The sequence below is a fragment of the Callionymus lyra genome, chromosome 12, assembly GCF_982586985.1.
Source record: "Callionymus lyra chromosome 12, fCalLyr1.hap1.1, whole genome shotgun sequence".
Taxonomy (NCBI): Eukaryota; Metazoa; Chordata; class Actinopteri; order Syngnathiformes; family Callionymidae; genus Callionymus; species Callionymus lyra.
Window position 1 is genome coordinate 6,388,065 of NC_141829.1, and position 26,449 is coordinate 6,414,513.

The following is a 26,449-nucleotide window of genomic DNA, read 5'->3' on the forward strand; positions in this document are numbered from 1 at the left end:
TCTGAAGCATATTTCTAGATGTCAGACGGAGAGTTAAAGGTATAGAACAAAGGTGGAGAAGTAGAAGTTGTAGAAATCTGTCTCTTTCTTTAGAAAATGTATTTAACTGTCAACACATAGTTTTTCATTGATGGAACTGGTCGTTATAGTGCTTTAGAGTGAGATCTGAGCATCTTTGTGCAGGATTTATATTGAAATGTTTCTTTAGTTTATACACTTGTTAATGAGGAAAATAAACTAGTTACGAAAATAAAAATCATCATCATCACCTTCATCATCATTTATCATCATCATCATCATTTATCATCTTCATCACCATCTTCATCAACTTCTTCATCTTCACCAACTTCATCACCATCATCTCCATCATAATTATCTAAATCATCTTCACTATTAATATCATCTTCTTCATCTTCATCTCCATCTTCATCTTCACCATCACATCACCATCTTCTTCATCATCATTATCTAAATCATCTTCATCTTCTTTATCACCATCACCATCATCATCACCACCTTCATCTTCCTCTTCATCATCATCATCTTCATTTCATCTCTCATTGTCATCATCATCATCATCATCTTCATCATTATCTTCATCTTCATCTTCATCATCATAATCTTCATTTCATCTCTCATTGTCATCATCATCTTTATCATCATCATCATCATCATCATCTTCATCTTCATCATCACCACCATCACCATCACATCACCATCATCTTCATCTTCATCACCATCACCATCACCATCACCATCACCATCATCACCATCACCATCACCATCATCTTCATCTTCATCATCATCTTCTTCTTCATCATCACCACCATCACCATCATCTTCATCACCATCACCATCACCATCATCTTCATCTTCATCATCATCATCATCATCATCTTCTTCTTCATCACCATCACCATCACCATCACCATCTTCATCTTCATCTTCATCATCATCATCATCTTCTTCTTCATCACCATCACCATCACCATCTTAATCATCATCTCTCATCTTCATCATCTTCACCATCATGCAAAATAAATGTAAAATTGTTATTGTAACCAGAATAAAAAAAACGGTTTCCTAACTCTGACGAAGATGCTAAAAACTGCAAACCAAACAATAATTATTACTAAAAAATAAAATCATACTTTCATAAAAAGAGATTTATCAGACGTGTTGATCAAAGGTCGATTCATATCATTTCATCAAGTGTCTCTTCAGCAGTAACTGTGATTAATAACCAGTTTCTGGCAGCAGTGGGTGGATTTTAATAAACTCTCATCATGATATTCTTTTCCAGTCAGAATGTATTTGTCTTCTCAGCACAGTTTCAATCACTGCTTCATTGAAAATGCAGGTTTTTACCACATATTCCTGCAATGAATGGACCAGAAACCAGTGAAAAATGTACAAATATTTGTCGGACAGAGTGAATATTTATTAAGTGTGATTTATATACACGTACGACAGCAATTGACACTAATTATTTAGACTTTTGAACAGTTTAAATTTGTTTTCTGGATTCACAAAACATAATTCATCACGATAAACACGACAAAATCCTGATGCTTCGACGATGGGTTTGCGGTAAACATGGTTTAAAAAGCAATTTGGGATCGTTCCAGAACAAAAAGAAATCAATAGTACAAGGCAGTGAACATTTCCCGTTATCGATGTGACCCCAAGTGACCTTGACTGTAAGTCATTTTTCTTGTTTCAGCCTCAACGGCCTTTTATTGAGGTCACCCATGCAGTTCGAAGGGGGGGTAGATAAGCAACGAAATCATGGAAGTTAATATCGTGGATTAGGACGGTCAACGGTTAAAACTTCGTCATTATTAATCTGATTTTAAAGATAATACGTACAAAGAAGCATTTTGTTTTTAAGGGATAGCCATTTTTAAGTACATTTTAAAGTACATTTATTTCAAGTTTTCAAAATCTCTCAATCACTAAAAATGGCTCAATTTAGATGGAATGTGTCAAACTGAAAAACTCAAAATGAAATTCGATTATTGTTGATGTTTGTATTGTTACCTTTAAAGTTTAAGAGACAGATGATGAATTTGTTCGTTGACGAAGAAGAAACACAAAGATAATAAAGATTAATAAATCCTTACAAAATGAAAAGACAATTTTAAAGTCAGGAGCCGAGTGAAAGGATGATAAAATATGTTATTCTTTGTATCCCATTCTTTGTGATTATTCCTTTGATCTATGCTTTTTTTATTAGCACTTTGTCATCAATTTGCACTTTGTCATCGCTTTGCACTTTGTCATCGCTTTGCACTTTCTTCTTTTTATTTGCTCTTTATTATGGTTTTTATGAAACTATCGACTGCTGTGAGCTGGAAACCCAATTTCCCAAATCTCCAGAGGGATTAATCAAGTTATTTATAATAGATATATATAAATAAAAACAAGAATTAAGTCCAAATAAAAAGAAGAAAGTACAAAAAGTGACAAAGTGCCAATATACTGTAAAGAGATCGAAGAAATTACCTCAAAGATATATATATATACACATAATTATATGTGATTAATAAAGAGAAATAAGTAAATATATATTGTCTTCTCTCTTGAGTCAAACCGGAACAGTTTTAAATCCAGTTTAATTGCACTCTTTACAAATATACCCTCCTTGTGATTAATTCTATTTATTCTCATTTTAATCATTGTTATTTTAAAATGACCCAGTATACTAATCAAATTCGCCATGGCTGATTTAGCACCAGGCTTCCATGCTTCAATGCGCCGCCGGAGACGCTTCGGTATTCACGACCATGCAATGACACTCTTCCAACAGTGGAGGGAGCCAGAGATAAATGTGTTAAACCTCCTGTGGAGCCGCATTGAGGCTTAAAAATGTCGGAAAATTATTATTAGATTTTGTTATCATGCCGGAGGTCACCGTGTGTTCCTCATGAAATCCACAAACTAATATCAGCTTCTTCTTCATTCCACCATTTTTTTTTCTGGTTATTTTCCTCACTTGTCTTTTTATCCCGGAGCTGAAAAAAATCTTCCACTTGTCATGCGTCTCTTCATCTGGCGATAAAAGTGATCGACAGACAGGCGACGGTGGATGTGAGTAAGCAGAGTGAGTCAACCTCCAGCCTGAAACTGTCAAGACCAGGAATAGACGACGGTTCGGCAAGACCCGGGAACCAGGAAGACTACGCTCGAAACGAACGTCCGTCGAACGCGTTGCCGAAACAACGTTAATGATATTGTAAGCGATGTAGAAGTGGTTTTAACAATGGCAAAAGGGGGTGAAGTTCTCGCCCGACGGTTGCTACTACGGCGGCGATCATTAAGTCTATATAAAGAGACGAAGGATAGTCGCATCTGTCGGGACTCCTGCCTCGGCAGATATGGCGCGAGACTCGATCGCGAGACTCGATCGCGAGTGTCGACGACGATGACAATCCGTGGCGTTGTTTTTTTTGTTGTTTTTTTCTTCCCAAGCATCACCTCGATGTGTTGCTTTCCAAGTGTGAGTCCTTCTTGCGGAGGACGTACAAAAGGAAAAATCTCCGTCAGATCTGACATCTGCTGACAGCACAAAAAACTCTGTTGAAACATCCACAGTGTGATTCCTCGCTCCAGGAAGAGTAAACACTTTCTCATCTCTCCTGCTTTCAATCCACTCACAGGAAAATGCTGCACTGGGTTTTTATTGAAAAAATGGTTCAAAAATAGTCAAATGTATTTGTTTTTTTTAAGATTGCAAAAAGCAGCTAAACAACTGCTTGAATATGCATAAAACAAATTGTGTGTGTTTTGTGGTTCGATTTTTTTTCTCGCTGGAACATTTTAAATACATTGAATTTTATCAAATACTTTATGATCATGTTTCCCCAAAATCCCGTAACATGAATCTAAAAACACTGATGCACAGTATGTTATTTTACTTGAAAAAACAGGCACAAGATCGTTTATAAAAGTTATTGGAATCATATTAAAATATATTTACAAAATTACAATCTACTTTATTAAAATGATATTTTTCATGCCATATTCTTAAAAAAAAAAATGAACGATGCTTGAAAAACGAATGTTGTTGTAATAAAATGTAGTAAACATTAACATCATATTCTCATTTTACGCAACTTGGGAAACAAAAACTATTTTGATGAATACACGATCGCCATCTGGATCCAAAACTATTTTGAAGGAATGAAAAAAGAAAAGAAAAAAACAACTAGATAACCTTTTTTTTTAGGGTCTCTCGATCATTTAATATTTTTAATGCTTTTACGTTTGTTTTTTGTCTCGTACATTTTGGATACATGTACTTTTTAACATAGTCAATGTAAAAGGAGTAAATGTATTTTTAAATTTACCAAATTTATTTACCATTTCAAATTGACCAAATCACAACATAAATATTAGACGTGTGTTCAGGCCTATTTTTACTTCAAAATAAATAAAGATATATATAATATATTTTTTGTTACATTTGTGAGCTAGCCATAGCATTTTAGCTAAACACAAACAACTATACAATCAGTTCCAGAAAAAGTGCAAAGTTTGTTTTTTGTCTAGTACATTTTGGATACACATACTTTTTAACATAGTCAATTTAAAAGGAGTATTTTTCAAATTTACCAAATCACAACATAAATATTATACATGTGTTCAGGCCTATTTCTTTTTTTTTAAAAGAAATGTCTGCAACAAATCATTTGGAATTTAAACACTTCATTCATTGATAACATATTGATTATCTGCTGAAAACTGCTGATGAAGCTTCATGAAACAGTGTCATACTTTGAAAAGCTCAGTAGGTGGCGCCACAAATTAAATAAACAATGGTTTCAATAGGATATCGGTTCAGAGCGATCTATTCCCGCGGTCTCTAAAATCACTGTTCCACGAAGCTTCGTCACCAGCGGGCGAAGCATCGCGACACCTCACCTTGGTTGCAGGCGGCGCCTCCGTACGCCGACTGCGAGCAGTCGCAGGCGTAGCCGTTGCTCTTCTCCACACAGCGCCCCCTGTTGTGGCACAGGCTGCTGGAGCCGCTGCAGTAACCCGGGCAGCCGGCGCTCACGCCCGGCGTCACCTTCACCCTCTCCTCCAGGTCCAGGCTGGCGCCGTTGACCATCAGGCTCCGGACGCAGCCCAGGAAGCCCCTCTTGAGAGACGCCGTCCCCCCTGGAGGAAAAAACCAGGTCTCATTAGTCACGTTAGGTCTTTATGATCCGGCCTCCCTTTAAGTCGTGCTTTGATTCCGTCTTTGACTCGGTTCCGCGAGCACCGGAGCGAAGGAAGATCTCGTTTAGATGAATGGATGAACTCACACGGTGTTTTCAGTCGTTAATTATAGAACGAAGGAGCATCAGACGCTGATGAAGATCCTGGTCCAGGTCTAGTGAGGTTTCTTCACGACAGCAGAGTGTAGTAGTGAGTGCAGTTTGTTGAAGTGTGTTTTATAAGATTACCTTGATCTTTGATGAATTCAAAAGGTGTTAACGCTAATGTTGGGAAGAATAAGAATAAGAATAAGAACAAGAATAAGAAAAATAATAAGAATAGGAATAAAAATTGCAACAGAAATAAGAATAAGAATAAGAATAAGAATGAGAATAAGAATAAGAATAAGAATAAGAATAAGAATAAGAATAAGAATAAGAATAAGAATAAGAATGAGAATGAGAATAAGAATAAGAATAAGAATAAGAATAAGAATAAGAATAAGAATAAGAATAAGAATGAGAATAAGAATAAGAATGAGAATGAGAAGGAGAATAATAAGAATAAAAATAGGAATAAGAATAAGAATAAGAATAAGAATAAGAATAAAATAAGAATAAGAATAAGAATGAGAATGAGAATGAGAATAATAAGAATAAAAATAGGAATAAGAATAAGAATAAGAATAAGAATAAGAATAAGAATGAGAATAAGAATAAGAATAAGAATGGGAATAAGAATAAGAATGAGAATAAGAATAAGAATGAGAATGAGAAGGAGAATAATAAGAATAAAAATAGGAATAAGAATAAGAATAAAATAAGAATAAGAATAAGAATAAGAATAAGAATAAGAATAAGAATAAGAATAAGAATAAGAATGGGAATAGGAATTGGAATAAGAATTAAAATTGGAATAGGAATAAGAATAAGAATGAGAAGAATAAGAAAAATAAGAAAAAGAAAAAGAAAAAGAAGAAAAAGAAGAATAAGAAGAATAAGAAGAATAAGAATAGTAAGAATAAGAATAATGAGAAAAAATAAGAATAAGAAAAAGAATAAGAATAATGAGGTATATAAGAATTAGAATAATAATAAGAAGAAGAATGAGAAGGAGAAGAAGAAGAAGTTAGGGGATGTAACAAAATATAGATTTTTTTTTCATGGAAACATAAAATATTTTGGAATTTAAATGTTTATCAATACACAAAAAAAAAGAATTTTACTGTACGCAACATACATATATATAAATCAGAAAGAAAAAGGAAAAAGAGAAAAAAAAAGTGGAATCTGGTTGTTTCTTTTTGACCATTCCTTCATTTGACCCTCAAAAAGTACATAATAACGGCCCCTGGGGACTAGACCTGGACCAGGATGTGCATCTTCATCAGCGTCAGATGCTCCTTCTTTCTATAATTAACGACTGAAAACACTTTGTGAGCCCATCTATTCATCTAAATGAGATCTTCCATCAGTGTGTCTGAAGTGACTGTAGTTGTTGCACTGTTTTAGGTTTGCTAAAGTACATATTGCCAAACACTACATACATAAAAAAATACTACAAACAATCTCATTTGTTACCACCAGCTTATCCATAATTCTTCAAATGAAAGCGAGAGAACGTACGATCCGGGGTAAAAGGCAGGTCACCAGGTCTCCCTATAAATAACCAAACAATCCATAATGATCTTTGCGAAGACGGAGGACACCTTCCAATGGAACGCCGCCTTTTCCCCAAACCCTAATGTGAAAACAATTAAATCCTCTAATGGGAGCGTTTCTCAATGACCCGGGGAGGCTTATTGCGTTCATTTGTCTTTTTTCCATCCAATAATTTTTCCCTAAAACCAAATGATCCATTAAGAATATGAGCCGAGGCGCCGAAAAACAAAACAGACTGAGGTTGAAAGAATAACGAAGAGCGTTTAGCCTCGGAGTGTTGAAGTAAACAAAGTTAAATACAGAAGAAATTAAAGCAAAAACGATCGAAGTCATCTTTTTGTTTTTGTGTCATTTGCAGCATTTTGTTTCCAGATCATTGATCGAGTAAAAATTTGTGATATTTAGGTTGATTTATACTTTTATGTAACATAAAGATACTCTGTATTTCTTAGGAGTCACTAGAAAGGACAGTAACAGATTAGTATTTATTTGAGGGACAAATCTTCTGGAGAAGTTGCGACACAAAATGATGGAAAACTGGTACAGAAAGAAGATTTTTTTTCTAGTATACCGTATTTAAAGTATACAGTTTTTTAAGGATAGTTTTTATAGTATAACGTTTTTATGCTATAACAGTTTTGTATTACACAGTCTTTTGAGTATATCGTTTTTTTAGTACATTGTTTTGATAGAATACATTGTTTTTAGTATAAAGTTGTTTTAGTACACAATTTTTATAGTATAGTAAGTAAGTTTTTATGCTATAACAGTTTTTGTAGTATACATTTTTTTTTTGGAGTATACAGTTTTTTTATTGTTTATGTTTTTTATAGTAGTTTTTATCGTTGCTATAACAGTTTTTGTAGTATACCGTTTTTACAGTAAACAGTCTTTGTAGTATACCGTTTTCTTGTAGTATACAGTTTTTGTAGTATATAGTTTTTAAAGTATACATTTTTGTAGTATACAGTTTTAATAGAATACAGTTTTTTATAGAATACAGATTCTATAGTATACAGTGTTCATAGTATAAAGTTTTTGTAGAATACATTTTTTTTATAGTATTCAGTTGTTGTAGTATATATTGTTACAGTACACAGTTGTTTTAGTAAAGATTTTTTGTAGTATACAGTATTTAAAGTATAAAGTTTCTTAAGGAAACCATTTTTATAGTATAAAGTTTTTATGCTATAACGGTTTTGGATCATACAGTTTTTGTAGAATAAAGTTGTTTTAGTACACAGTTTTTATAGTATACAGTTTTTGTAGTATACTTTTTTTTATTGTTTATGTTTTTTATAGTATACAGTTTTGATAGTATACAGCTTTTATAGTATACAGTTTTTGTATTACACCGTTTTCTTTAGTATATTAGTAGTTATGTTCCAAGTAAATCAGACTCAGAACTCAAATGATAATCTATGTCGATATTTTTAGATAAATAACGACATAATAAGAAAGAAGTTTCATTTTTTAATGTAATAAAATGATTAAACCGACTTCTAGCTCTTCTGATAGGATTTGTTTCATTTTCTTCCATTGTACTCGTGTATTGTGGCCCCTGGGAAATTTACTCTCAGATGATTGTTTTTTCTTCCTTTATTCAAGTTATTATAACATATTGAGGCTCTTGAGGCTCATTATTTGTCCATTTTTTCATTTGTTTGACGGCCCCTCAGTGCTGCTAGGGTTCATAATATGGCCCCTCACTGCTGCTAGGGTTCATAATATGGCCCCCCGAGAAATTCACCTTGACATTAGGTGGTGGGTTTTTATCGTATTTTTCCTTTGTATTTATTTATTCATACATGAGCCTAGAGGCTCTTCTTCTTTAACCGTCGTCCCATTTAGTTTCGTGGCCCTCGTTGATCATTTTACTGACATGACATTTTTCTTTTAGGTATTCTCTTTGTTTACTTTCATCAACCTTAGGCCCCTCACAGGTGTCTTTAAAATGTGGGGCCCTAGAAACTTTACCCCGAGATAAATGAAGTACTTTTTGGACTCTTTCTTTCCGTACATTTTGTATCTTTTGATTTTGGTTATTCTATCATACAGGTTATTTCTCATTGTTTATTCTTTCATTTGACCTCGAGGCCCCTGGAAGAGTATATAATATGGGCCCCTAGGACATTTTTTCTGATATGATATTGTTGTTTCCTTTTTCGCTCATGTATTTGTTTTAAAATTATTCTAGAATACTTTGTGTCTTTTCCTTTGTCCTTATTTCATTTAGCCTTAAGGCCCTTCACATGTGGCCCCCTACGAAGTTACCTCCTGAGATTAAATAGGTGTTTTTTTGTGTGTTTTTTTCCTTCCATTTCCTGTTTGTATTTTCTGGTTTATTGATTATCTGGTTATTCTATCGTACTCTCTGTGTCCATTCTTTCATTGGACCTTGAGGCCCCTGAAAGAGTATACAATGTGGGCCCCTAAGACATTTTCTTTTTTCGATATGATATTGTTGTTGTTTTTTTTTTTAATGTATTTGTTTTAAAGTTACTTTACAATACTATAGTAAAAATAAGAAGAATAAGAATAAGAATAAGGACAATGAGAATAAGAATAGAATAAGAACAAGAACAAGAATAAGAATAAGAATAAGAATCATAAATAGAATAATAAGAATAAGAATAAAAATAATAAGAATAAGGACAACAAGAATAAGAATAAGAATAAGAATAAGAATAAGAATAAGAATAAGAATAGGAATAACAATAATAACAATAAGAATAAGAATTAGAATAGGAATAGGAATAAGAATAATAAGAATACGAAGAATAATAAGAATAAGAATAAGAATAAGAATAAGAATAAGAATAGGAATAAGAATAAGAATAAGAATAAGAATAAGAATAAGAATAAGAAAAAGAAAAAGAAAAAGAAAAAAAATAATAAGAAAAAGAAAAAGAAAAAGAATAATAAGAATAAGAAAAAGAATAAGAACAAGTATAAGAATAAGAATAAGAATAAGAATACGAATAAGAAAAAGAAAAAGAAAAAAAAAAGAATAATAAGAATAAGAAAAAGAAAAAGAAAAAGAAAAAGAAAAAGAAAAAGAGTATAAGTATAAGTATAAGTATAAGTATAAGTATAAGAATAAGAATAAGAATAAGAATAAGGACAATAAGAATAAGGACAATAAAAATAAGAGTAAGAATAAGAATAAGAATAAGAATAAGAATAAGAATTCGAATAAGAATAAGAATAAGAATTAGAATTAGAATAACAATAACAATAACAATAACAATAACAATAACAATAACAATAACAATAACAATAAGAAAAACAAGAGGATGAATTCCCACTTGTGGTAAGATAGTGTCTCTTGTAAGTGTGGCCCCTGGTCAGGGGACCCTCTACAGGAAAAAAACACATCAAACCAAAATGCAAATCCATGCGTTTGATCTGGAACATTTATCATTAACTCGCGGGTCGTTTCCAATTGTGAGTCGACGCGAGAAAACCGATGTGAAACTGAAGACACATCAGTGGAATGTTAATCCGTGTTTTGACTGATTCATGTGCGAAAATATCAACTAATCAGTGTGAAAAAAATAAGTCATTTCCATTTCCATTTATAACTCCAGTCTATTTACATTGAGGCTACGTTTTAATATTCATGGACGCTCTCGATATCCGACTCCGTCCCTCCGGATCTGACCCCTCAAAATCCCCCCCCCCCCCTCATCTGCTCACGACTGTTTTATATTCCGGAAACAATGACAGCGGTTCTTCTCTGGAGTGCCGGCTCTTCTTCTCCGGAGTAATGGCTACAGAAAAAAAAAACTTTTTTTTTTTTTCCCCCCCGATTGTTCTTGAGAAATTCTTTTATTAGAAATTCCCTTTAAAGCTCAAAGGGAACGAGCGTCGCTTCTCACCTTGATGCTTTTGTAAGTGAGAGAAAGAGAGACACGGGGTCTGGTGAATTAAATGTTTCTCAATAGATTTGACTTCTTTTTATGGAATAAGAATGTCGTCGTTTTTTCGTTCCACAAAACTGCAGTTGATTCAAAACTCTGCAGCGAGACTTCTGAGCCGCTCTAGTAGAAGAACTCACATCTCTCCGATCCTTAAATCTCTTCACTGGCTTCCAGTTTCTTTCAGGATCATTTTAAAATTCTGGTTTTTACTTTCAGATCTATTCATGGTCAGACCTTCCATCAGTAGATTCTGATCCAGCCTTACACCCCAGCTCGGGCTCTGAGGTCTGTGGATCAGAATCTACTGATGGTTCCACGCACACGGCTCAGGACCAGAGGAGAGAAATCCTTCCAGACTGTTGCTCCTAAGCTTTGGAACCATCTCTGTGTTTGATGATCTACTGACTCCTTCAAGAAACAACAGACGTTTCTATTTGTTCAGGCTTTTTACTTGATTTTCTGGAACTCCTGTTGTGTTATCAGTTGTATCTTGATCTTTAAAGTATATACTTTATTGAATATTGTTTTGATTGTTTAAGCGCTTTGTGACCCTGGTCTGGAAAAGCGCTATACAAATATAAATTACTACTTACTTACAACGACAAGGAGAGTTTGCGACTGCTCACCTACGAACAGCTGGTTCCCGAGCTGGATGGGCAGGTGTCGGTCGGCCGGGGTCTCCAGGAAGCGAACGGGGAGCTGGTCCACCTGCAGGAGAGCTTCCTTCACGTTGCGTTCCAGCCTCACGAAGTGCCACTGCCGGTCGTTCAGAGGGAGGTGGGACTTGACGGAGAGAACCGTGGGACCGTTGCCCACCTGGAAGGAGAACGACACCACCGAGGGGGCTGAGGACGCAGAGACAGGAGGGTAAGAAACAGATCATTTGAATGTTCAGGTTTTAAATCATCACACAGGTGGTTAAGAAATTAATTTTGCAGCATTTTTGCATCCTTTCCTTTAAGTTTTACGTTGACATCCCTTGCTCTTTGTTCTTTATATTTGCGCTTTGTGTTATTTCCCTTGATCTATGTTCTTTATATGTGCACTTTGTCATCCCCTGACTTTGTTCTTTACATTTGCACTTTGTTCTCTGCAGTGCGTTTCCCAAGGAAGATTGTTTAGAACAATATTCATCTTTTAAATATAAACCCTTTTTTTTTTAAGAATAATAAATAATAAATAAAATAAATAATACATTAAAAAAATTAAACTAATTTTGATTATACATTGTAATTTGTAATTTTAAAATTAAAACATAAAGAGAACATTACAAATAAAAAAAGAATACTTAAAAGTGTAAGGGTTAGTACTCAAAAATGAATTAAACTAAATAAATAATGAAATAAATAAAATAAAATGAATAATAAATAAAATAAAAATATAGAATAAATAATAAATAAATACAATAAAAATGTAGAATAAATAATAAATCAACAAAAATAAAATATAGAATTAATTATACAATAATAATTAATCATAATAAAATATATATACACAAATGTTGTTTTTGTTGACCAAGTTTAGCATTAAAAAATGTCAGATAGTTACAAAATAAAGATTATGTTTTTATCTTTTGACACCCAGAACAATTGATTTTGCGACTCCTGCCCTACAGTGTTCGGACCTAAACTTCAATTAAAAAAATAATCTTCCCACTGTTTTGAGTCAAGAATCGCAAAAAAGAATCGGGGGGGAAAAAAAGTTTCCCGTTAATGATAGAAGTTTTCAATACCTGAGAAGCTTCTTAATAAAATACTTTCTGGACAATTATATCACTTATATTTTGGAAGGTTTCAGGGGGAGTCTTATTCTTCTCGACTCGGTTCAGCACCATGCTGCGAAAGAAGCGAAGGAGCAGCAGGAGCGAGAAAACGTTCTCCATCAAAATGCAGACAAAGGTAGATCGGTCGCTAATGGCGGCTTCGTCTCCACGTTTCTCCCGCTGATCGTCGGCCGTTCACTTACAGCTCAGCTCCACTCTGATGAAATCCTTGACGCCCAGGTTCTCCAGGAACACCCCCGAGGGAGCGCTGGTCTTGAAGAAGAAGGAGATGTCGGACGTGGGCTCCGTGTGCGAGGTGGGGAAGAAGATGTAAGAAGATTCCTGGTAGAAATTGGCCGCGTTCCACACCGACTCTGAGGAAGAGAAGAACAGGAAGTGGAATGAGATCCGAGCGACGCCAGAGGTTCTTCGACATGATTTAACTCCCGGACCGGACGCTTATCACAGAACTTGTTTATCGCGTTCAAACAGCTCGCATGAACTCTCCTACACATGGGGAACAATTACGCCTCGACAGAATAACAAAGAAAAAGAGTGAATTGAATTTTCATCAAAGCGTTTCTATTAGAGGAACTTGTTTGTTTGTTTAGTTTCAAGATACATTTATTTAAACTCACACTGACCCTCAAAAGATTGAATTGATCACCCTGGTCTCGAAAAGCGCTATATAAATATATATTACTTACTTACTTACTTACTTACGTTTGGATTTACAATCCCGTCTTTTTAAAATGATTTTCCTTTGTATTCTTTTCTTTGCATTGTTTCCTTTGATCTAAGTTATTTATACTTGCACTTTGTCATCCCTTAAACTTTTGTTCTTTTGTTTGCACTTTGTTCTTGTTTTATGAAACTTGCTTTACCTGCTTTTTTCTGCTGTGAACTGGAAACCCAATTATCCGAAGGAGATCTCCAGATAGAGTCCATCCATCCATCCATCCATTCAACATCCATCCATCCATTTACCATCCATCCATCCATCTATTATCCATCCAATTATCCAATTATCCATTCTTCAATCAATTCATCCATCCATCCATCCTTCAATCAATTCATCCATCCATCCATCCATCCATTCTTCCTTCAATCAATTCATCCATCCATCCATCCATCCATCCATCCATTCTTCCTTCAATCAATTCATCCATCCATCCATCCATCCATTCTTCCTTCAATCAATTCATCCATCCATCCATCCAATTATCAAATTATCAAATTATCCATCCATCCATCCATCCATATCAACTTATTCATTCCATTCAATTCAATTTTATTTAAAGCGTCTTATCATAACAAAGTTATCTCAAGACACTTTACAGTTGAAGTAAGACTATAGTTGATTAAGGAAAAAAAGATCCCAGCAATTCTACAATTAATCCATCCATCCATCCATCCATCCATCCATCCGTCCATCCGTCCGTCCGTCCGTCCATCCATCCGTCCGTCCATCCATCCATCCATCCATCCATTCGTCCATCCAATTATCCATCCATCCATCCATCCATCCATCCAATTATCCATCCTTCAATCAATTCATCCATCCATCCATCTGTCAATTCATCCATCCATCCGCTAAATTCTCATCCTTGTCGTGACAACACTATTAACTAAGACACCTTGGATTTTTTTTTTTTTTTCAGAATGAAAAGATGTATTATTTGCATTCGCAACAGTGTGAAAGATAACATATTCAAGCCATTGTACTTTTTTTTATTTGGGTGGAGTCTCTTCTTTGTTGTCTCTGATCTTTTCCCTGATAGCTATTCCGATGGGATGCGTGAAGAAAAGGTATTGATCGGAGCTAAAAAGAAAGAGATACACGCAATAAAAGAAAGAAGATGAAAATGTTTCACTTCAAACACACGTGGTTTTATCCTAAAGTTGAAATGAAAAGGTTAAACTATGAAGATCCTCCGCTGAGATATCGTAAGTGCATCTGCTGTGGAAAAGATAAACAGATGTAGTGGAAGATGTGGAGTCATACATTTAATAATGAAATCCACAACTTGACTTTAGTTTGAATCAGATCCAAACGATAGATGCGAGTTAATGTACGAATACAGAAGCTTCTTTAGATTTCCTGAAACTTAGGTCAAGAATGATCAGAGTCCAAATCACAGAACTGTTGACCATGTTGTTAAAATTTATTAAAGAAATAAAGTTCTCTGACATGAATATTGTAATTCTGCTTATAATAAAACTTACTCTGATACACTAATAATATATAATATCAAATATACCCTTTACGAAAACAATCTTCTGGTTAATTTGACATTTTTAATGTTTAATTGTTTTTAAAAAATGTTCCATGAGTGACTGTTTAGGATTAGATTAGATTAGATACTTTATTCATTCCTCTGGAAATCCCCTTTAGTTCACAGCAGACGACAGAAAGTACAGAAGTTTCATAAAAAGCAAGAACAAGAACAAAGTGCTAATATAAAGAGCTTAGATCAAAGGAAACAACACAAAAAGATACAAACATAGAGTTTTGTCCGTTTGTCAGAGATAAATTAATTTGCCATGATTTATTTTTACATGACGAAGATTACTGAGATTAAACATGTAATGCAGGGTCCAAACATTAATCAATGAGAGACACATTTTGATGAATTAAAAAGGTGACCTTGTTTATCACATTCAAAAGTTTAAATGTTGTGGGCTGTGGACATATATTTTCTCCAATATAGTAAAGTGAATACATTTCTAAAATATTTTGAGATAACTTTGTTTTGAGACACTTTAAATAAAATTGAATTTAATCTGGTATGAAGACTGGATTTTTATAAATACTCGTGGAGAAAAAAAAGAATTCTAAAAATTAAATTTGATTGAATTTCTTACTATGTTCTTAAATATTACATTTATTGTCTTAACTTATTATTATTTTCATTGTTGTTGTTCGTTTTACTATTATTTTTTCAAGATAACTTTTAATTGTAAAGTGTAATCTATCATCAACTGGTGTTGTGGGTCTTAAAGAGTTTGAAACCGAAACTAAATTTTCTTTAGGTTTAGTTTTGAGCGAGACTCAAGCTCTAAAATGTATGTTTCTAACAAAACAGTTATCACACTTTCTCATTCTAGTTCCCTCCAAATCAATGTTCTTAGTAGTGATGTTTCGATGAAGCTTCATGAAGCAGTGTCCTTCATTTGAGATTCCAAAAAAAAGGACATTTTCGCTTGTTTATATCGCTTTGAACGACTAATCTATAGAAACCTATCATTTTTAACCCGAGGGCGCCACCTACTGAGCTTCATCACGAAGCTTCATGAAGCGTCATGAGCCCATCACTGCTGAGTCGTCTCTTTAGTTCCCAGCCTGGCCTTTCAAAATAAAGCTCATCTGTTGGTTTGAAATACCTCCGACCTTGACGCACAGACGTACTTTAAATCTCGTGACTACATTTGTTCGTTCAACACTATCTGTGACTCGAACATGTCTCACGGGTTTCAAACGTGAGATGGTCACCTACTGTCTCCAAAGCAACGCAGAGGTCCGATGTGGTAGACGGCCTGAGAACCGGGCCTGGTGACGTCCCCGATCACCAGCTCGCTGACGGGCAGGTGGTCCTTGTAGGAGAGGACCCCGGTGTCATTAGCCCTGAGAAATGAACACGTTTAAAATACTTGATTCCACGTCGTCCTCAGATTCCTATCTGTACCGCTCCAGTAGCATCTTCTCTCGTCTCGCTGTCAATCATCTCGTTCTCGTCGGCTGCTGTCGAAACACATTTCTATTCTGCCCGCGGTCGCTTTCAACTCTGTTGATTCTTGATATTGTGTCTTTTCAAATTGCTGCTTTTTCCACTTTCCTTTCTTTTCCACTCTCCTGCGGAGTTGAACTGAATTTGTAGATTTCAAATTGATGCCTTCCTGTTGCGTGTGAATGTGTGTCAGTCCTGAATGGAGTTGTCAAGATAATTTCAAGAGTTCTCACAAACATTGTCGCCGTATCTTTTCAGCTCCATATTTCTGCTGCGATGACACAACTTCTTGTTGTGTCTCGGTTAAAAACTATTTTTGTTTCACGTCAAATGACTGCAAAACCTCCACGTCCTGCACTGATTACTTCAGATTATGTTGCTGAACGTCTTTTTACGTTTTACTTTTAATTCTGTAGTACAATAATATAACACCTTAAGCTTGATAAGGTACTTTTTTACTTTGCATTGTATGGTGATGTCGTATCAAAACTATCTTGAACAGATACAGAACTCTTCAGATCAAGCTTTTGAATAAACTATTAAGTTTTAGTTTTTATTTACAGTTAGTGTGAAACAATATTTTGCTCTTAAATATCTCCCTGCCTTGTCCTGCTGTCTTCTAGTCTAATAGTGTCATCTCTGCACTTCATGAAAAACCTGATGAGGTTTTATTTCATATGATATGATTGTCATTTATCTACAAACCTCTACAATGGTGTCAAAACAGGATCTGGATCTTATAATCCATGCATTTGTGTCTCGTTTAGACTATTGTAAGACTATCTGTCTCGCCTGCAGTTCATACAAAACTCTGCAGTCAGAATTCTAAGCCGCTCTAGTAGAAGAACTCACATTTCTCCTTCAAACTCTTCACTGGCTGCCAGTTCCCTTCAGGATCAATTTAAAATTCTGGTTCTTACTTTCAGATCTATTCATGGTCAGACCTTCCATCAGTGATCTGATCCAGACTTACACCCCAGCTCGGGCTCTGAGGTCTGTGGATCAGAATCTACTGATGGTTCCTGAACTTCCGGACCAGAGGAGAGAAATCCTTCCAGACTGTTGCTCCTAAGCTTTGGAAACATCTCTGTGTTTGATGATCTACTGACTCCTTCAAGAAACATCTGTGTTTGATGATCTACTGACTCCTTCAAGAAACATCTGTGTTTGATGATCTACTGACTCCTTCAAGAAACATCTGTGTTTGATGATCTACTGACTCCTTCAAGAAACATCTGAAGAGATTTTTATTTGTGTTTGTGACATGTATCCTGTGTTTGTCTTATGTTTTTTGATCTTTTAAAGTATATATTTTAACTGTGTATTGTTTTTGATTGTTAAAGTCCTTGTGACCCTGGTCTAGAAAGGCACTTTACAAATAACTGTTACTTACTTCATCAAAAAACTATATATACCACGATTATTAAAATACCCGATGTTTTTCCTACAAAATGTATATATTTTACCGAAAACCTTTACATAATCTGATGATTTTAGGTGCAAAACTCCTTTATTGTACATATTGTGTTCATTAGAAAAGTTTATTTTGAGATAAATAATTGATTTCAAAATAGAAATGTATGTATAATTCTTAATTTTTGAGAAAACACTGACTTTAACAAAACTGTGTATTTTCATTATAGTCAGTCATGTTTTCAAGACTGTACACAAGTTCAAGGTTCTGTCACCATCATTTCTTAACCTCTGTGGACATCACCTGATCAACATAAAGTTTTCGGTCCTTCCTGGTTATGTTTTTCGGTCCTTCGCCGATGTTTTCCCTTCCTTTTCACAGGTTGTCTCGCGCAAACCTCTCGTAGCTTCTCCTTCCTGTTGCGAGCGCTCTGGGACTTCACATCTTGAGATAACATCTGGTGCTTATCTTACAGTAAAGTAGGGCGATTCTTTTGCTTCTGTTTTAACATATGGTGCTCTCAGGTCACAATCCACTCTCCGCAATATTGAATCATATTTTCTAGGACACTTTACTTTTTTTTTAAAGGTTTTTTCTTTCACCAGAACACCAGATGTCCTCCGAGAGAGATGTTTTTTTTTTCCCTCTGTCAGAGTGCCTACCATGTGTCTCTGTCGGCGTCGCAGTTGCAGAAGTAGTTCATATCGATGCAGTTCTCGTCCAGACTGCAGGAGCACTGTTGCACTCCAGGCAGGAATCCACCCCAGTAGCTCCGTCTCTCTCCTCCTCGGTCCAGCCACCAGGACAACGGGCTGCCATCTGCGGAGAGACAGATGGAGCATTTTTCATTTTTCAATCAGTCGGGAAAAAAGAGGTGTGGCGGACGAGAGTTCCATCTTTTTTAGAAAACATAGGAAACGACTTAGACGGCGTTAAAAAAAAAGAAGTTTTTCAGCACATCTATTATTTAAAAAAAAAAGAAAGCTGGATGGATGAAGAGCAGGAATCCGGTTTCCAAGGAAACCAATCGTGAAAAAAAAAGTATTAAAACTTTCTTTAGGAGTCAAAATCAAAAATGAGGAGACTTTTTGAAATTCTCGCAGGATTCAGACAAATTAGAAATAAAAACCAAAAGCTCCAAAATCGTATTTTGTCCATTAAAGGAGGCCCCAGTATATCATCTGACCAACTTTTAATCAATTTTCATTATTTAAATTCTGTAAAAACAAAAACATGAAAAAATAATCGTTACACTGATACAAAATAATAAATAAAATTATATATATATATCATTTTTTTATCCATCCATCCATCCATCCATCTTTTAATTCATCCATCTATATATACATCCATCTATTCATCCATCTTTCAATCCATCCATTCATCCATCCATCCATCCATCCATCCATCCATCCATCCATCCATCTTTCAATCCATCCATCTATCCATCAATCTTTCAAGCTACTCATCCATCTATCCATCCATTTCACAATCCATCCATCCATCCATCTTTCAATCCATCCATCTATCCATCAATCTTTCAATCTACTCATCCATCTATCAATCCATCCATCTATCTATCTATCCATCCATCCATCATCTATCCATCCATCCATCCATCCATCTTTTAATTCATCCATCTATCTATACATCCATCTATTCATCCATCTATCCATCCATCTTTCAATCCATCCATCCATCCATCCATCCATCCATCCATCCATCCATCCATCTTTCAATCCATCCATCTATCCATCAGTCTTTCAATCTACTCATCCATCTATCCATCCATTTCACAATCCATCCATCCATCCATCCATCCATCCATCCATCCATCCATCTTTCAATCCATCCATCTATCCATCAATCTTTCAATCTACTCATCCATCTATCAATCCATCCATCTATCTATCCATCCATCTATCATCTATCCATCCATCCATCTTTTAATCCATCCATCTATCCATCCATCTTTCAATCTATCCATGCCATCTGTATTTTTTTGTGGGGGTTTTGAATAAATTTAATTTTATAGTGTGAATAAAATAAATGAATCAGATTTTTATTTAAAAAATGAAAAGACAAATATTACTGCGTTTGTTCATTTTTGTGTTCTAATTCAATTTCCTACCGCTAGATGGCAGCAGTCATTATTTTCTCCACAGCTAAAGGGACAATGAAATCCTGCGAGATACTGGAAATTACAGAGGACTAGAGGATACAGTCGATTCCAACTGCTTTTTAGGCTAATTTTTAGGGGGATGTGATGGTTTTCAATTATATTATATAAAAAAAATAGACTGGAACAATAACAATATGTCACTTAATTTCAGTTTCCCCTGAAATCGTGAAAGTAAATCCAAATAGATTGTTTAAAAAATTGCGAGCTGAATGTATTGTATCGTTAGATTAGTGTATCGCTACAGTACTACTACATATTATTATAAATAGAATATTTAATCACACTCTCTGCCACGTTTCAAAGACATTATGTAATAGATGAGGAGAGAAAAGTGCAAAAAGATGCATCAAATCTGACAGGTTAAAGAAAAACTTGCAGGCACCTGCAACACCTCGTTCCCCTGCAGTTTAATGACTTCTAACACGACAAATACATCCCATAAAGCCGTGTTATTTAAGCTTTAAAGCACCATCAGTGAGGGTTATTGTCTCTATTTGTTTGATGACACTTTTGCCACCCGCTGCACATTTTGCAAAGCTGATACTCAATGATTTATGCTGATGCTATTTTACCGCCACAGCATTCATCACACTTTCCTCAGGGGAAGAAAACTGAATCACCAATTCACAGCAAGATGCCATTAGTAGGCTTTGATGTGCTGCCGGACATCCATCGCTACAGACTCGTACCGTAAATGTTTTTCTTTTTTATCCCCGGAGATGACCGGATAAAAACAATGTGGATGTTTACCTGAGTTACTTCAAAACAATGCAGCAGAAAACCATAGAAATAAGTCTGAGCTTTTTAAGAATATTTAGATATAGAACAGGGAAGAAAAAAATAAATAAATATATGCCAATAATGACGATTAAATGTGCAATTTTAATTGCATGAATCAGAGTTTTATTCTTTAACTCTATTGTATATTTGTGCAAATTTTCTATTTGTAATAATCTGTTTTTAGTGTCGTCTTCTTATCCATGATACTTGGTACTTAGTTTAATCGTTGTTTTCAATGTTTATATAGATGCATCTAAAGGAACAATGAAATCCTGCGAGATCTTGGAAATGACTGAGGACGAGAAGATACAGCTGCTTTTTAGGCTAATTTTTGGGGATGTGATGCATTAATCAGACTTTTTTTTCTTTAACTCTATTGTTTATGTTTATAATTTTCTTTCTTTAAAAGTGTTGTCTTCTTTTCCATGATACTTGGTACTTAGTATAGTCTTTTTTAAAAATATTTATATAGAAGCAGCTAAAGGAACAATGAAATCCTGCAAGATCTTGGAAATGACTGAGGACGAGAGGATACAGTCGACTCCAGTTGCGTTTTAGGCTAATTTTTGGGGATGTGACGGCATTAATCATACTTTTATTAGTATAATCGTTGTTTTTGATGTTTAAACTTGCAGCACTTTATATAGACCTTAGATTTTTTTTAATGAAGACAAAATAAAGCAGAGATAATCAGCTCTGCTGGTGAAAGTAAAGCTTGCATGAAAACAGTTGTTGTTTGTTTAATCATGTCTAGTAATTGCAGTTATTAAAGCATCATACCATGAAAACGGTAAAAACCAACTGCTGCCAATATCTGTTGAGTCGCTGTTGGCGCTAATGAGGTGACAAACTGTCAGCAGTTGTTCACTGTTTGGTCTCAACCTGTCAAAAGCTAATTGAAAACTGTTGACTTTTCTGAAAGCAAAATCAATCCTTTTGTGGTCTGTGCTGGTGTTTTTTTCATGTTTTCAAAACCGAAGAGAAATAACAGAATGAAATAAAACTTCTGAATTTGATAATATTCAGTTCCGGAAAAGCAGAATCATGAATATAATGTTTTAAATAAGGGTAAATGAGGGTATCTCTCAGACCTTCCGTCTATCTTTCCGTCCATCTATCTTTCCGTCCGTCCATCTATCCGTCTGTCTGTCTGTCCTCCTCTTTCCTCATCTGTCTTCCATCTGTCCGTCTTTCCTCCATCTGTCAGTCCATCCTTGATCTATCTGTCAGTCCGTCTATCAGTCTATCCGTCCGTCCGATCTTCTATCTGTCCATCCATCTATCTGTCCGCCAGTCTATCTGTCCGCCAGTCTATCTGTCCATCAGTCCTCCATCTATCCGTCCGTCCGTCTATCTGTCCGTTCGCTATCGGTCCGTCCGTCTGTCAATCTGTCCATCAGTCTATGTGCCGTCCGTCTATCTGCTGTCCGTCCGTTCTTCTCTCTATCTGTCCATCTGTCAATCTGTCAATCTGTCTGTTCGTCTATCTGTCCGTCCGTCTATCTGTCCGTCCGTCTGTCAATCTGTCCATCCGTCTATGTGCCGTCCGTCTATCTGCCGTCCGTCCGTTCTCCTGTCCATCTGTCCATCTGTCCATCTGTCAATCTGTCCATCCGTCTATCTGTCCGTCCGTCAACCTGTCCTTCTTTCCTCCATCTGTCAGTCCATCCTTGATCTATCTGTCAGTCCGTCTATCAGTCTATCTGTCAGTCAGTCTATCCATCCGTCCGTCCTTCTATCTGTCCATCCATCTATCTGTCTGTCCGTCTATCGGTCCGTCCGTCTATCTGTCCGTCCGTCTGTCAATCTGTCCATCCGTCTATGTGCCGTCCGTCTATCTGCCATCCGTCCGTTCTTCTGTCTATCTGTCCATCTGTCAATCTGTCCGTCCGTCTATCTGTCCGTCCGTCAATCTGTCTTTCTTTCCTCCATCTCTCCGTCCGTCAGTCAGTCACTCTATCTGTCCGTCTGCAAATCTGTCCGTCTGTCTGCATGTCTGTCTGCATATCTGTCCCCCCCTCTATCTGTCTGTCTTTCCTCCATACATCCATCTGTCCGTCCATCTATCTGTCCTTCAGTCTATCTGTTCGTCCATCCATCCCTAAAAAAGATTTATTGCTCTTTTTGTATCTAGCCAAGTTCATTTTGTATTCTTTTTAAAATGTTATATTCCTCTCTGACTGTGTCGTCTACCCATAGAATTTCATCATATTTTTCTTACCATTTTGTACTCCAAATGTGGTTAATCAAAGTTTTATTGTGTATATATTTTCTAAGGGTTTCCAGACAAAGTATTACTGTTTCTGTTCACAGCAGAACAATCATTTCAGTGACACGTTGAACAGAATTTATGGAACTTTAGCAATGTTCATTGTCGAAAGTGTTTTTAGGTTTCACGACCCGGGCTGACGGCGTTTTTTAAAAGTTTACACTACAGCAACCTCAGCTAGATTCCCTGAGCTGGTCATGAATTTCAGTCATAAAAGTCATAACAAAACAACTCTTATATTTCTCGGCGCAGGACCTGGAAATGAGGAATGTTATGAACAGTGCAAAAAAAAAAACAACAAAAAAACAATATTAACAGAGTTTTTGCTCGCTGATCCACAAAACCTGTGATATGAGAACCTCGCTGGAGGATAAAACCTTCCACGAGCCTCATTTAAAATAGATAACACACAGAAGCGTAATAACAAAGACAATAGGATTTTTTTTCTCCTAAAAATAAAAGTCTAAAGTCTGAAGGGAGTCAAGCCGTAATGGCGCGACTCATTAACTCCACTATGGGGTTAAGTGGTGGAGCTTCAATCATGTGTCTCTCTCACACAAGCCAACATTGGAGATGAAGCCATCACGCCGGGTAAAGTCCATTACGCTTCATGTCGGCACACATAATCAAGTGTCACGGGCCACGATGCTCCCTCTCGCCCACCGGCATACATTAAAGCAGCATTAGGGGGAGTTTTTATGTGTGGACACAAATGTCTTATTAGAGCGAGGGGGGGCTCAGACACCACTGCCGCCATCAATCCACTCTATTTTGTCCCAATCACCCTCTCCTGAAGTGATAACTCGCCAAGCTACAGCTCACCCGGCCAGATTAAAAGAGCGACAGAATACAAATAAATAAATCAAGGGCAACATTTGCAAAGGAAGTGAACGGGTGTGATTGACATTCATGAAGCCTTTTCCTATCATTCATTCCCTGATCAGGTTTTGGCATATTCCCAGCAGTTTAGGGCGAGAGGCAGGGGACACCCTGGAAAGTCCACCAGCTTGTCACAGTGCACAAAATTCAAACAACTTTCACACAAACTGGATGGATGGATGGATGGATGGATGGATGATAGACAGATAGATAGATGATGGATGGATGGATGGACGGATGGATGAATGATAGACTGATAGATGGATGGATGGATGGAATAATGAATGGATGATAGACGGATAGACGGATGCATGGATGCATGGATGCATGGATGGATGGATGGATGGATGGATGGATGGATGGATGGATGGATGGATGGATGGATGGACGGACGGACGGATGATGGATGGATGGATGATAGACGGATAGATAGATGGATGGATGGAAGGATGGATGGATGATAGACGGATAGATAGAGGGATGGATAGATGGATGGATGGATGAAAGACGGATAGATGAATGGATGGATGGAAAAATGGATGGAATAATGGATAGACGGATGGACGGATAGACGGATGGACGGATGGAGGGATGGATGGAATAATGGATGGATGGACTAATGGATGGATGGACTAATGGATGGATGGACTAATGGATGGATGTAATAATGGATGGATGGATGGATGGATGGATGGATGGATGGATGGATGGATGGATGGATGGATGGATGGATGGATGGATGGATGGATGGATGGATGGATGGATGGATGGATGGATGGATGGATGGATGGATGGACGGATGGACGGATGGAATAATGGATGGATGCAATAACGGATGGATGGATGGATGGATGGATGGATGGATGGATGGATGGATGGATGGATGGATGGATGGATGGATGGATGGATGGATGGATGGATGGATGGATGGATGGATGGATGGATGGATGGATGGATGGATGGATGGATGGATGGATGGATGGATGGAAATGAATCCCTTTAGAGATCTCCTTCAGGAAATTTGGTTTCAATTTGGACACCAAGAAGGCTTCGAGGTACCTGGAGTAAACTGACGCAATCATAGCCGGAAACACAGAAACAGGTTCGAACCTACAACCTTCTCCCCCCGTGAGAGGAGCCACCGTCTGCCATTTGCAATTCAGCGGTTGAAAATAATACTCTCTTGTCTTCCCCGGTTATCTCTGTCCTTGACGCCGTCCCAATACTGTTCCGGGGCTTAAAAATCGCCGTCCAGTTTTAAATTGAAAACTGCCGACGATCAATACTTTCCCCCGTCGGCGAGGTCATCATAACCTCTCGCTCTCGCGGGCCGCGGGAGAGTTTGTTTCTCTCTGCATTGACTTGATAAGATTTAAAGTTTTATTAAAAAAAAGACGATGAATCGTTGACGGTGTTTTCCACCCGGTTTTTGTGATTAAAGGGACACTTTTTTTGGGAATCGGTGAGAAGGACGTGAGATGTTTTATCATCTTAAAACCTTCGTCCGTTCGTTTGTTTGGAAAATGTTTTAGCGTCAAGATCGGTTGAGGTTGATGACAAAAACTGAAACAAGATACAGTTGCCATGGCGATACTAGAGGTGCACTTCTTATCGCATGTAGTTAAACCATGAATTAAATATTGTAATATTAAACTTTAAAGAGAGAAAATTCTGTCTAGAAAATGTTGTCACAGCTTAGAAAAAAAGGGTAAAAATATAGTAAAATATCTTAAACGCTAACAATTAAACTGCACATTTAAGCTAGAAAAGTGTCTAAAATAGCAAAGTTACAACCAACGAATCATTAATTAAGGAAAAGGCCACAATATTTTTATTTTTTTAAAGCATTTTTATTAACTATCATGATTTTCCTTCAGTTACTTTTATTAAAGAAGAATTTCTGATTCAGTCCAGAAGGTCATTTTTTCTACAGGTTGCATTGAGACGTTAAAAGAAATTATAGTTCGATCAAACTATAAATGGATATAATTTTCTCTACACAATAATTTTATGCTTTTAGAACCACAGCCAGAAATAACTGAAAATCACGATAATGTATCATCGACCCATCAGTGATGGTGATTATAACTGTAGATAAACAATGCTTTCAACTATTTGCAGTTTAAAACAAGCAGTCATTATATTTAGATTTGATAAATATTGCCTAAAAAATATGACTTTTCATTTTTTCATTTGAGTTTTATTTTATTTTGTCACTTCCTGTTTATTTTTTTTCCATTCCCTCGAGCTTAACTAGTGACCGGACCCCTTCATTAATCAAGACCTGGAAGTCCAGACTCGTGACCCAAGAATTCTTGGTCAGAATCAGAATTTCAGTTTGAACTTTTTGTATTATTTAGCCATTTTTTTAGTTAGTTTGTTGTTCTTTGTGAGTGTTTTTCTCCGTGTCTTGTGGTCTTTTTTATTCCCTGGTCGGGTCGAAGTTTTTGATGAGATATTGTACCATTTTAGATATTGGACTTTTGTTATAGGAGTTTGTATGTTTTCCCCAGTGTTATGTGGGTTTACTCCGGGCACTCCGGTTTCCTCCCACAGTCCAAAAACATACAGCAGTTGATTGAGAACTTTGGGGGAAATTGTCCGTAAGTATAAGTGTGTGTGTGAATGGTTGTCTGTCTCTGTGTGCCC

General features: G+C 36.2%; 1 protein-coding gene across 2 annotated transcripts in view; it reads right to left on the bottom strand.

Annotated features, from left to right (window-relative positions):
• Positions 1–26,449, bottom strand: part of cntnap5a (contactin associated protein family member 5a) — a 246,610-nt gene that overhangs the window by 40,733 nt on the left and 179,428 nt on the right. For both annotated transcript variants that reach the window (XM_087804487.1, XM_087804486.1), the window contains exons 14-18: positions 18,353–18,509; positions 16,046–16,173; positions 12,752–12,922; positions 11,413–11,631; positions 4,924–5,163 (exon numbers count right to left, since the gene is read on the bottom strand). In XM_087804487.1, the coding sequence (XP_087660613.1) occupies positions 4,924–5,163; positions 11,413–11,631; positions 12,752–12,922; positions 16,046–16,173; positions 18,353–18,509 (915 nt within the window). The remainder of the gene's footprint in view (positions 1–4,923; positions 5,164–11,412; positions 11,632–12,751; positions 12,923–16,045; positions 16,174–18,352; positions 18,510–26,449) is intronic.